The sequence below is a fragment of the Macaca mulatta genome, chromosome 5 (assembly GCF_049350105.2).
Source record: "Macaca mulatta isolate MMU2019108-1 chromosome 5, T2T-MMU8v2.0, whole genome shotgun sequence".
In the NCBI taxonomy this organism is placed as follows: Eukaryota; Metazoa; Chordata; class Mammalia; order Primates; family Cercopithecidae; genus Macaca; species Macaca mulatta.
In genome coordinates, this window is record NC_133410.1 from 39,096,971 (window position 1) to 39,110,725 (window position 13,755).

General features: G+C 38.6%; 1 protein-coding gene across 4 annotated transcripts in view; it reads right to left on the minus strand.

Moving 5' to 3' along the window:
* Nucleotides 1-13,755, minus strand: part of PDS5A (PDS5 cohesin associated factor A) — a 165,366-nt gene that overhangs the window by 63,235 nt on the left and 88,376 nt on the right. For all 4 annotated transcript variants that reach the window (XM_015138215.3, XM_078003242.1, XM_078003243.1 and 1 more), the window contains exons 17-18: nucleotides 13,361-13,476; nucleotides 627-732 (exon numbers count right to left, since the gene is read on the minus strand). In XM_015138215.3, the coding sequence (XP_014993701.1) occupies nucleotides 627-732; nucleotides 13,361-13,476 (222 nt within the window). The remainder of the gene's footprint in view (nucleotides 1-626; nucleotides 733-13,360; nucleotides 13,477-13,755) is intronic.

A 13,755-nucleotide genomic window follows, 5' to 3' on the forward strand; every position in this document is an offset into this window, starting at 1 on the left:
TATGTAACATCCATTGCACTGGTTTGTCTCTTCTCCTGTAAGTCACAGTGGTATCACGTCTCTTTGCCTTCAATTTCTTCCCTTCTTTTACTCAATCCAATGAAAGTTCTATCAAGGGCTGCAGCTGGTTGTAAGCCAGGTTAAAAGCTCGTGACAGTACCTTTCTTACCCAGTGGCACTCGACAATCTGGAACCACCTTGTCTCCCATTATTCCTCAAAACACCCCTTTTTTCTATTCATGCCAGTCTCCCAAGAATCCCACAAATATACCAAGAAATATTCCCTTTAATGATGATATTCCCTCCCCTAGATTTAGTCACATACCCTGTCCACTAAGTCTTAAGTCACACCTTGCTATTACTAAGAATAGATTGTACAGTAATCACTACCAAGCATAGAAGGCATGAAAATGATAAACAGTGAAACAAATATTAATTTATAATGTAAAATAATTACATTATATTATAACATAAAAATATTACTTTTACATAATCTGATTTCCAACACAGGTTTTAAATCTTTCAAATAGTTTCCTATGAAATAAGCCTGACTCTTGCATATCCTGAAGGGAAGGCAAATTATGACCCCACAGAAATACATGGCAACAAAACTGTTTCAAAAATACCTTAAGAAGTTCAAGTCCTGAACGGATAGCTGTATCTGGACTTACACCCTCCTCTTCATCATCTGCTGTCCCCTCTATTGACTTATTCATCAATTTCACTAGTGCACTATAAAAAGAAGAAAATATAAATCAGTAACCACTGGAGTAGTAACTATATCCTAATCACACTGTGACTGAACATATATAGAACCTTAAAATATTAAATTCAAAGGAGTTTCTGTGAGGGGAAAAAGTTCAACCTTGTTATCTACTTGATAACTAAACTTCTACTTAGTTTATCCCCCTAAAAACCTTAATGTATTAAGAGTAACTCTTCTAAAAAATAACAAAACTAAAATTAAATGACACAACACACTGGTAATATATTCACATAAGTAATTTAATATTCATTTCCATATATACACAGATCATTTTCAGTTTTAAGAAAAACAATAATATAGTAGGTTAAGTGGGCAATGACAATTGACTCAAAAAAATACAAATAATAAACATATACATGGACAAATGAATTAATTGCTGGTAATTTACTGAATCAGTAACTATTTCTATAAACTTATAGCAAAGAAGCAAGTCATCAGAAGCATCATGCCATAGTTATAAAGATTCATTAATTAGAAACAATTTAATTGTCAAAAATTAGGGAGTTAGTTTTTTCAAAATACCACCAGGAAATAGAATATTATCTGGTCAATAAAAATCAGATGTAGCAACATGGTACTATTTTAAGTAAAAACAAATGTGATTTCTGGTTTTGAGATCAGTAAACTGAAGAAGATATTACCCTATTATGGGAACATTCAATTATTATTACAAATGTTTAAAACAAGATTTTGGTTAATTCTTTTTCCTTTGGTGTTATGTATAGGTCAAATTATTCATTTTTAAAAAGTACCAAATATGTATAGGATACAGATGAAATTATTTTCACTTATAAAAAAATTAACAAAAATTATAAATATTCATGGGGTACAGAGTGATGTTTCTAGACATATAATGCATGGTGATAAGATCAAGATAATTTGCATATCCATTATCTTAAACACTTATCATTTCTTTGTGTTGGGAACATTCAATATTGTCCTAGCTATCTGAAACTATGTTATTATTAACTATAGTCAGCCTACTATGCTATGGAACACTAGAATTCATCCACCCATCTAGCTGTAATTTTATATCCTTTTCTGTAATTTTGTATCTCTCTCTAATCCTCCCTTCCCACTACCTTTTCCAGCCTTTTGTTTCCTGTTCTATTTTTTGCTTCTGAGAGATCTACTTTTTTTTTTAGCTTCCACCTACCAGTGAGAACATGTGGTATTTAACTTCTTGGTCCTGGCTCATTTCACTTAACATAATGTCCTCCAATGCCATCTACATTGCTGCGAATGACAGCATTTCATTCTTTTTTTATGGCCGAATAGTATTCCATTTATCTATGTACCATATTTTCTTTACCCATTCATTCCTTGGTGGACACAGGGTGATTCCAAATCTTGGCTATTGTCAATAATGCTGCAATAATAATGGGTGTACGGATATCCCTTTGATAAACTTATTTTATTTATTTTGGATGTATACCTAGTAGTGGGATTGCTGGACCATATGGTAGTCGTATTTCTTAGTTTTTTTGAGGATCCTCCACTGTTCTCCATAATGGCTGTTTAAACTAAGTTTAGCACATCCTTTCCTTTCTCCTCTTACATCACAACAATTATTTTAAAATTCATTATCTTCAGTTAATCTGATAACATTAAAAAAAACTAAATTGGTGTATATGTGTATAAACATTAACTTAATATATAATATACCACACAATTCACTGAATTAAAATGTACAACTTAATGGTTTTTACTATATTCACAGGGATGTACTACCTAATTATAGAACATCTCATCACTATCCTAAGTCAAACCCCTTACCTGTTAGCAGGAACTCATTCACCATTAGTCCCTCCAGCCCTAGGCATTTACCAATCTATTTTCTCTCCTATACACTTGCCTATTCTGAACATTTCATATTAATGAAATCATACAATTTGATAGGGTTTAGCTGTGTCCCCACTCAAATCTCACTTTTAACTGTAATAAGCCCCACATGCCAAGGGCAGGGCCAGATAATTGAACATGGGGGCAGTTTCCTCTATATTGTTCTTGTGGTACTGAATAAATCTCATGAGATCTGATGGTTTTATAAAGGGGAGTTCCCCTGCACAAACTCTCTTGCCTGTCACCATGTAAGACATCCCTTTGCTCTTGCTTCGTCTTCTGTCATGATTGTGAGGCCTCCCCAACCATGTGGAACTGCAAGTTCATTAAAACCTCTTTCCTTTATAAATTACCCAGTCTCGGGTATGGCTTTATCAGTAGCATGAGAACAGACTAACAAACAACTGTTATCCTTTGTGACTGACTCCTCTCAATTAGCATAATGTTCTCGACATTCATCCACACTGTAGCATGAATCAAGTGTAGCATCATTTAAATAAATTTCCAAATAATATTCCAGTATACGGAATTAAGATTCTTTTTTTTTCCCCCTTGAGACAGAGTCTTGCTCTGTCGCCCAGGCTAAAGTGCAGTGGCATGATCTCGGCTCACTGCAACCTCTGCCTCCCGGGTTCAAGTGATTCTCCTGCCTCAGCCTCCCAAGTAGCTGGGATTACAGGTGCCCACCACCATACCCAGCTAATTTTTGTATCTTTAGTAGAGACGGGGTTTTGCCAAGTTGGCCAGCCTGATCTTGAACTCCTGACCTCAGGTGACTCGCCTGCTTTGGCCTCCCAAAGTTCTGGGATTACAGGCATGAGCCCCTGCGCCCGGCCAAAATTTATTTATCCATTCATCAGCTGATGGACATTTAGGTTAATTCCATTTTTGGGGGATATTATGAATAATGTTGCTACAAACATTTATGTACAGGTTTTGCATAAACATGTTTTTATTTTTCTTGAGTCTACACTTGAGTGGAACAACTAGGTCATATGGTTAACTCCATGTTTAACTTTCTGAGGAACTACCAAACTGTCTTCCAATGCAGTGTCACCATTTCATATTCCCACCAGGAATATGACAGGTTCTAGTTCTTCCACATCCTCACCAACATGTCTGTCTTTTTACTTATAGCCATCTCAGTGGATGTGAAGTGGTATCTCTTTGTGGAGAGAGAGAGATATATATATATATAAAACATTCTCACCTCCACAAAATATTGCTCTAAACCTCTTCTGTGGTCAATTCCCTACCCTCACCCTGGCAACCACTGGTTTGGTTTCTGTCGCTATAGTTTTGACTTTTCTAGAACTTCATGTATGTAGTGTCTGACATCTTCCATGTGACATAATGCTAATACTTTAGAGATTTATCCAACTTGTTGCATATAATCAGTAGTTTACTCCTTACTATTGCTGAGTATTCCATCATAATGAATATCCAATTACCCACTGATGAACTTCTGGGTATTTGTGATTTATAGGTATTACGAACACAGCTGCTAAAAGCAGTTAAACACAAGGGAATGTATGTTTTCTTTCCTCTTAGACAAATATCTAGTATTAGGATTCCTGGGTTGGATGGTAATGTTGTATGTACATTTAATGTAACAAGAAACTATTTTCCAATTCACCAACAATTAGTATGGTTAAAATCTTTAATTCTATTTTTTTTTTTTTTTTTTTTTTGAGACGGAGTCTCGCTCTGCCGCCCAGGCTGGAGTGCAGTGGCCGGATCTCAGCTCACTGCAAGCTCCGCCTCCCGGGTTTACGCCATTCTCCGGCCTCAGCCTCCCGAGTAGCTGGGACTACAGGCACCCGCCACCACGCCCGGCTAGTTTTTTGTATTTTTAGTAGAGACGGGGTTTCACTGTGTTAGCCAGGATGGTCTCGATCTCCTAACCTCGTGATCCGCCCGTCTCGGCCTCCCAAAGTGCTGGGATTACAGGCTTGAGCCACCGCGCCCGGCCAAAATCTTTAATTCTAAATATTCTAGTGAGTGTGTAAGTGGCATTTCTCATTATAATTTGAATTCTGACTGGGTGCAGTGGCTCACACCTATAATCCCAGCATTTTGGGAGGCTGAGTAGGGTAGGTCACTTGAGCCCAGACCAGCCTGGGCAACATGGCAAAACCTGTCTCTACAAAAAATACAAAAATGAGCCAGGTGTGGTGGTACACCCCTGTAGTCCCAGCTACTCAGCAGGCTGAGGTGGGAGGATTGCTTGAGCCCAAAAGGTCAAGACTGCAGTGAGCCATGATTGCATCACTGCACTCCAACCTGGGAGACAGAGCAAGACCCTGTGTCAAAATAAATACATAAAAATAGGCCAGCACGTTGGCTCATGCCAATAGTAATAGCACTTTGAAAAGGCTGAGGAGGGAGGACCGCTTGAGACCAGCCTGGGCAACATAACAAAACCCCATCTCTACAAAAAAATAAACAACAAAAATAAAAATAAGTTAGCCAGGTGTGGTGGTGTGTGTCTGTAGTCGCAGCTACTTGAGGTAGGAGGATGGTTTGAGCTCAGGAGGAGGAGGGTGCAGTGGGCTGAGATCATGCCACAGCACTCCAGTCTGGGTGACAGAGCCAGACTCCGTCTCAAAAAAAAATAAAATAAAATAAAATTGTAAAAATCTGAATTTGCATTTCCCAAATGAGTACTAATACTAACTGTCCTTTCTTGTGCTTATTTACCATCTTATCTAGTATCTGTTCAAATTTGCCCATTTTAAAACAAAGTCATTTGTCTTATTGAGTAGTCAGAGTTCCTTATATAGCCTGGATATAATACTTTAACAAATACATACTTTTCAAGTATTTTCTCCTAGTCTGTGGCTATTATGTGCCCTCTAAGAATCTTTGCCTACCCTATATGTTTTCTGGAAATTCTAGCTCTGACATTGTACTTTAAAGATTTATTCAATTTGAGAAAATTATTCCAGATTGAGCTTTTTATTAAGAAATCCTAGTAAACATTGCTTGAATTTAACAAAATTACAAGTGTGTTTCAAAAAAAATTCATAAATATGTGAATACCTATGATAGGTTCCATGCATATGATTATTTAATGAGTATTTATTAACTACCTGTCATGTGCCAAGTCTTAAGGTCTCTCTGAGAAATACAGTGTGAAATGAGAGACATAATCTCTGCTATCATTGTAATGTTGGTAATCACCAGTATAAGTCAAGGAGCTATAAGTGAAAGACCAAAGTCTTCAAACCAGGTTCACCGTCCTTCCTCTTATAAAATATTTTTTCTCTTTTGTAAATTAGATAAATAATATATACTTCACAGGGCTATCAAGATGCAAAAGATGATCACCAATCCAACTGCCTCTTCAAAACTGCTAGGGAAGTCTACGCTACACAACCACTGTTACAAATCTTCACCATTCTAACTGAAGTCTAAATACTCCCACTGAGCAACTTCATCTTGAACAGAAGGGAGAGTAGTAATGGAAGCCTTGAGTGAAAACTCTTCTAATTTTCCATACCTAATTTTCTAACCTCCTCTAACTTGTGTTTATTATTTTGTCCTGTCATAGGCTAAGATGTCATTCTTTCCACTCTGCTTCCTTAGGAATGCTGCTCCCTCATACCTATATTCCCTTTCCCTTATCTGAAATCTGTCTTCAAATAGCACCTTAAAAAAAAAAAAAAAAGATGGAGTTTCGCTCTTTTTGCCCAGGTTGGAGTGCAATGGCGCGATCTCGGCTCACTGCAACTTCCGCCTCCCAGGTTCAAGTGATTCTCATGCCTCAGCCTCCTGAGTAGCTGGGATTACAGGCACGCACCACCACACCTGGCTAATTTTTGTATCTTTAGTAGAGATGGGGTTTCACTATGTTGGCCAGGCTGGTCTTGAACTCCTGACCGCAGGTGATCCGCCCACTTCAGCCTCCCAAAGTGTTGGGATTACAGGTGTGAGCCACTGCACCCGACCTCAGCTAGCACCTTTTCAAGGTATTTAAACATTCAAAATTATTTAGCCAAAAACAGCAGCAGAAGATTCTTCTTCAAGCTTACTCCCTCCCTTTCCATCATCTTATTTTTCTCTGTTACTTTTCTTTTGAGGCTCAAACTCTGATTTTAGCTCAGTTTTTTTGTTTTTGTCTTATTTTGAGACACAGTCTCATTCTGTTGCCCAGGACAGAGTGAAGTGCCGTGATCTCAGCGCACTGTAACCTCTGCTTCCTGGGCTCATTCTTCCACTTCAGCCTCCCACATAGCTGGGACCACAGGCACATGCCCTGGTGTCCTGCTAACTTCTGTATTTTTGTAGAGATGGGGTTTTGCCAATATTGCCTAGGCTCGTTTTGAACTCCTGGACTCAAGTGATCCACCCACCTCTGCCTCCCAAAGTGCTGGGATTACCACACCCAGTCTTCTCCTTTATTTTTATTAAGACGGAGTCTCGCTCTGTCACCCAGGCTGGAGTGCAATAACGTGATCTCGGGTCACTGCAACCTCCACCTCCTAGGTTCAAGTGATTCTCCAGCCTCAGCCTCCTGAGTAGCTGGGATTACAGTTGCATGCCACCACATCAGGCTAATTTTTGTATTTTTAGTAGAGACGGGGTTTTCACCATGTTGGTCAGGCTGGTCTCAAAGTCCTGACCTTGTGATCTGCCTGCCTCGGCCTCCTCCCAAAGTGCTGGGATTATAGGCATGAGCCACCATGCCTGGCCCTCCTTTGCTTTTTATGTAAGGTTGGTGCTGTCTGCACTGATTGTCCCCACTGGTGCTGTCAATTTATCTCCTAAGCAGGGTTTAGAAGGGTGACAAGGCTATGTATCCCTTTAATATGCTCAAGCCTCAGTGTAGCCAAGTGGTACCTAGTGGCTTTCTGTCGAGCTGGGTCAGTAAAAAACAGACTCAGCAGTCTTCTCTGCCTAAGTAACACTGATCACCTCTGTGTACCATGATGTAGATGTTGGAAAGACTGTCCTATGCCTTCTGAATCCATGGCAATCTGGCTTTGTCCTTGCTACTCCACAGAAGCTGTTCTGGTCATTGTGAATTTTTCCCATTTCCTAATCCAGTCGATGATTCTTAGTATTTAATCAACTTCTGGATACCATCTGACTCCTCCTTAGCCCCACTTTGGTTTCTGTGATAAAACTCTTTCCCAATTTTCTGCTTTTGACTATGTCTGCTTAAAACTTAAAAAAAAATTTAAGTCCATTATCTTCTGCCAGCCGCTTAATTGCTAATTTCCCTCAGGATTCAGTCCTCAACCCTTTCTTTTTTAAAATTTTACTTTTACCTGGGTTCCAGCCATCATTACAATGACTACTTCATTTTCATCTACTACCTATAAACCATTAACTAACTGTAGCACACATATGTCAAGGTATATGGACATATGTATGGGGGGGAAATGGATTATATTTAGAATGATTTTATATTAACCCCAATCCTTTCTTTCAAAATTCTTAGGCCAGGCACGGTGATTCATGCCTGAAATTCCAGCAATTTGGGAGGCCGAGGTGGGCAGATTGCTTGAGCACAGGAGCTCGAGACCCGCCTGGCCAACATGGTGAAACCCCATCTCTACTAAAAATACAAAAAAGTAGCCTAGCATGGTGGCGCACACCTGTAGACCCAGCTACTCGGGAGGCTGAGGCAGGAAAACTGCTTGAACCCAGGAGGCAGAGGTGACGGTGAGCCAAGATCACGCCACTGCACACTCCAGCTCAGGTGACAGAGCAAGATTCCTTCTCAAAAAAAAAAAAAAAAAAAAGAAAAAGAGAAAGAGAAAGAAAAAGAAAGAAAAAGGAGAAGAGAAGAGACGAGACGAGACGAGACTTAGGTATGGTGGCTCATGCCTGAAATACCAGCACTTTAGGAGGCCAAGGTGGGCAGATCGCTTGTGCCCAGGAGCTCGAGACCAGCCTGGGCAACATGGCAAAACTGCTTCTCTACAAAAGAACTTTAAAAAAATTAGCCGAGCATGGTGATGCACATCTATAGTTCCACCTACTCAGGAAGCTGAGGTCTGAGATTGCTTGAGCCTACACAACAGTGAGCCAGGATCGTGCCACTGCACTTCAGTCGGGGCGACAGAGTGAGACCCCATATCCAAAAAAGGAAAGAGAAAAAAAAAAAGAAAATCTTAACAAAAAAGGGCTGGGTTTGGTGGCTCATGCCTATAATCCCAGTACTCTTGGAGGCAAGGTGGGTGGATCGTTTGGGTCCAGGAATTTGAGACCAGCCTGGATGGCATGGCAAAACCCCGTCTCTACCAAAACCAAACCAAAACAAACAAAAACAAAAAAAGCACGTTCACAAAATTAGCCAGTTGTGGTGGCATGGGTTATGGTCCCATCTACTCTGGAGGCTGAGGGAGGAGCATCACCTGAGCCCAGGAGGTCAAGGCTGCAGTGAACTATGATCATGCCACTCTACCCCAGCCTGGGTGACACAGCAAGACCTTGTCTCAAAAACAAAGAAAGAAAAAGAAGTCAATTTTGATTTTTTTGTATGTTGAGAGATGAGAGATAGGGGTCTAGTTCCATTCTTCTGCTAGTCAGTTTTCCAAGCACAATATTGTAGAGACTATCCCTTCCCCCCTTGTATGTTCTTGACACTTCTGTTGGAAATGAGCTGGCCAAAAAAGCACGAACATGTATCTGGGTTCTCAATTCTGTTCCTTTAGATGTGTCTAGTTTTTATGCCAGTATCATGTTGATTTGGTTACTGTAGTTTTGTAGCATATTTTAAAGTCAGGTAGTGTGATCGCTCCAGCTTTTGTTCTTTATCCTCATATTGCTTGGCTATTTGAGTCTTTTGTGGTTCCATGTAAAAGTTAGGATTGTTTTTTCTATTTCCGTGAAGAATGTCATTTGTATTTTGATAGAAATTGCATTTAGTCTGTAAATTACTTTGAGTAGTACTGTCATTTTAAACAAGATTAATTTTGGCCAGGCATGGTGGCTCATGCCTGTAATCCCAGCACTTTGGGAGGCCAAGGCGGGCAGATCACCTGAGGTCAGGAGTTTGAGACCAGCCCGACCAACATGGAGAAACCGTGTCTCTACTAAAAATACAAAATTAGGCAGGTGTGGTGGCGCATGCCTGTTAATACCGGCTACTCGGAAGGCTGATGCAGGAGAATTGCTTGAGCACGGGAGGTGGAGGCTGCAGTGAGCCGAGATCACGCCATTGCACTCTAGTCTGGGCAACAAGAGCCAAATGCCGTCTCAAAAAAGAAAAAAAAAAAAGAAAAATTAAAAAAAAATCTTCCATTTCATGAGCATGGAATATCTTTCCATTTTTTGTGTGTTGTCTTTAATTTCTTCCATCAGCGTTTTAAAGTATTCCTTGTAATAGATCTTTCACTTATTTGGTTAAGTTGATTATTAGGTATTTAATATTCTTTGTGGCTATTGTAAATAAGATTGCTTTCTTGATTTTTCAGATTGTTTGCTGTTGGCATATGTAAATGCTACTGAGTTGTGTATGTTGATTTTGTATACTGAATTCATTTATCTGTTCTAACAGTTTTTCGGTGGAGTCTTTAGCTTCTTCTGTGCCCTAATTTGCCTAATTTGCGAACAAGCCTAATTTGACTTCTTTCTTGCTAAATTTGGATGGCCTTTTTTTCTCTTGACTAATTGCTCTGGCCAGGACTTCCAGTAATTCGTTGAACAAAGGTGGCAGAAGTGGCTTCCATATCTTATTCCAGATATCAGATGAAAGCCTTTCAATTTACCCCATTCAGCACAATGTTCAGTGTGGGTGTGTCACATATGGCCTTTATTATTTTGAGGTATGTTCCCTCTATACCTATTTTGTTGAGGGTATTTATCATAAAGTAATGTTGAATTTTATTGAATGTTTTTTAAGTACCTATTAAAATGACTATACGGTTTTTATTCTTGGTTCTATTCATATGAATCATGTTTATTGATATATGATTTATGAACCATCCCTGCATCCCTGGGATGAACTCCATTTTATCATGATGAATGATATTTTTAATGTGTTACTGAAATCAGGTTGCTAGTATTTTTGAGGATTTTTGCATTTACGTTCATCAGTGATATGCCCCTATCCCTCACCCTCTAAAAAAATAAATCAAAATGGATTAAGACCTAGTGGATGAAACTACTAGCAGAAAATGCTAGGATAATGCTTAAAGACGTTGATCTGAGCCAAGTTTGTTTGTGTTAACATCCCAAAAGTACAGGCAACCAAAGCAAAAATAGAAAAATACGATTACATTAAGCTAAAATGGTTCTGCACAGCTAAGGGAGCAATAAAAAAAGCGAAGAGACAACCCACAGAATGAGAAAATATTTGCAAATTATCCATCTGTCAACAGATTAATAACCAGAACATAGAAGGAGTTCAAACAACTCAACTGCAAAATAACAAAACAAAACAAAACAAAAAAACACAAGACAGACAAAAAAATCAAAACCACACACAAAAATTCCAATTTAAAAGTGGGAAAAGAGGCCAGGTGCGGTGGCTCACGCCTGTAATCCCAGCACTTAGGGAGGCTGAGGCAGGCAGATCATGAGGTCAAGAGATTGAGACTATCCTGGCCAACATGGTGAAACCCAGTCTCTACTAAAAAACAAAAATCAGCTGGGCATGGTGGCGTGCGCCTGTAGTCCTAGCTACTTGGGAGCCTGAGGCAGGAGAACTGCTTGATCCTGGGAGGCGAAGATTGCAGTGAGCTGAGATGGCGCCACTGCACTCCAGCTGGCGACAAAGCAAGACTCCAGCAAAAAAGAAAAAAAAAAAAAAGAAAAAACAAAAGGCTTTTTATCAACAAGACAGGGAATAACAGATGCCGGCGAGGATGTGGAGAAAAGTGAACCCTTGTACACTGTTGTTGGAAATGTAAATTAGCATAGCCACTAAGGAAAACTGTATGGAGGTTCCTCAAAAAACTAAAACTAGATCTACCATATGATCTAGCAATTCCACTACCGGGTATATATTTTTTAAAAAGGAAATTAACATATTGAAGAGATATCTGCACTCCTATGTTTATTGTGTCACTATTCACAATAGCCAATATGGAATCAACCTAAGCGCACATCAACGAATGAAGAAAGAAAATGTGGTATATATGTACAATGAAAAATTATTCAGCCATAAAAAAAGAACGAAATCCTGCCATTTGTAGCAATGCGTATGGAAATTGAGCTCATTACGTTAAATAAAACAAGCCAAGAACAAAAAAACAAATATTGCATATTCTCAGTCATATGTGGGAGCTAAAAATGTGAATCTCATGATGACACAGTAGACTGGTAGTTAAAAGAAGCTGGGAAGGGTGAGAAAGGGGGAATGAAGAGAGGTTAATTAATATAGAACAACTAGTGTTTTAGAGATTGGGAGAGTGACTGTAGTTTAATAGCTAGAAGATAATTTGAATGTTTCTAGCATAAAGATGAATATTTACGGTGATGTATATCACCAATACACTCATTTGATCTTCACAAACTGTATAAATATATTAAATTATCAGACATAGCTGAAATACATGTACATTTATTATGTTATGGGATGACATGTGTTTCTCCCAAATTAATATTAATTCTAATCCCTGGTATCTCAGAATGTGACTGTATTTAGAGACAGGGCCTTTGAAAAGATAATCAAGGTAAAATAAAACTGAATGGGTGGGGCCTAATCCAATAGGACTATTGTTCTTATAAAAAATTAGGACATAGACATGCTGGGTGCACAGAGAAAAGACCAGGAGAGGACACAGTGCAAAGGAAGCCATCTGCAAATGAAGGTGAGAGGCTTCAGGAAAAAAATTAAAAATTGCTGATACCTTGGATCTCAGCCTTACACCTCCAGAACTGTGAGAAAATAAATTCCTTTTGTTCAGGCTAGGCACTTTGGGGTATTTTGTTATGAAAGCCCTAGCAAATGACAATCAGCATTTCAATACAGCCACATCAGTGATTCACCTAAGGTGAAACAAACAGTGAAGCTTGGGCACTGGAACTAATCTCTGAATTCTAAGTTGTTTGGAAAAAGAACCAACAAGTGCTGCACAGTAACTCAATATGGAAAGATATATAGCTTATCTACTGGAAAAATGATTGGTGCAAGAGAAAAGCATTACCAGAAGTTTGAAAAGTCTGAAATCGTGAGAATATGTAATAAAAAATCAATAGCTCTTAACTAACGTCTATGATGCCAGGCTGCTTACCTTTATATACGATCTCAAATTAACATAATCATCCACCACGATTTTATGCCCACATTAAAGTTGAAAATAAATGAAATTCAAAGACTTTATCCAAAGCCACAAAGTAGACTTATGTTTTGAAACCAAATTTGTCTAAAAATAATCCTGTCCTCTTTCCAATGTATCATTCTGTTCTCACACATTAAATGAACAGTGGTATAGTATGTACTACAGAATATTGTAGGGCCATTAAAATGCTTAAGCAAACTGAGAGGTTGGTCAACAGCCACACAGATCTAAAATATTCCTTTTTCTATCTTACTCTTTGTTCTAAGTTTTCTTTAATGAGAACGCGTAAGCTAAAAATAAACACAAGAACTCTTTAAAAACAGAAAGCATTAAATAAAGTCAAAGATCATAAAATGAGAAGGCTTTCCCTTCAACTGGAATGATGTACACCCCTGTGATTAAAAAGAGACATACGGAGGTTGTTAGGTATCTTTAGGAGCCCAGAATTTAAATTAACAACAATTGTAGTTTCAGATTATTATCTGTTTTTGAGTGAATATACTTCTTGGCTTACCTTATGGCTTCTGAATCAATGTGCACAGGTGCGATTCTTTCCAACAGAAATTTGACCATCTCTAGAAAAGGATTTGTTGGTTGCTTAGGATTTGCAAGTTTCCGGGCTATTTCTCTCTATAGAAGAAAAAGAGTTTTACCAAAAATGTGATTTGCTTTCATATTTTTGAAAAGAAAAATGACTGTAGGCCAAAAGAAGGAACTGAAATATTCAAAACCAGCATAAGTGGTTAAGAATTGTCTGCTCTAGACCCTGACTAAAAATTTTACACTCACCGAGCAATGACTGCAAAATCTGGACAGCAGAGAAAAGAAGTGTATGATGTGGTTTCTGAGTGAACACAGCCTTGCCTCACAATTCTTTGATGAAAATTATTGGCTAATATAGGAACTTTT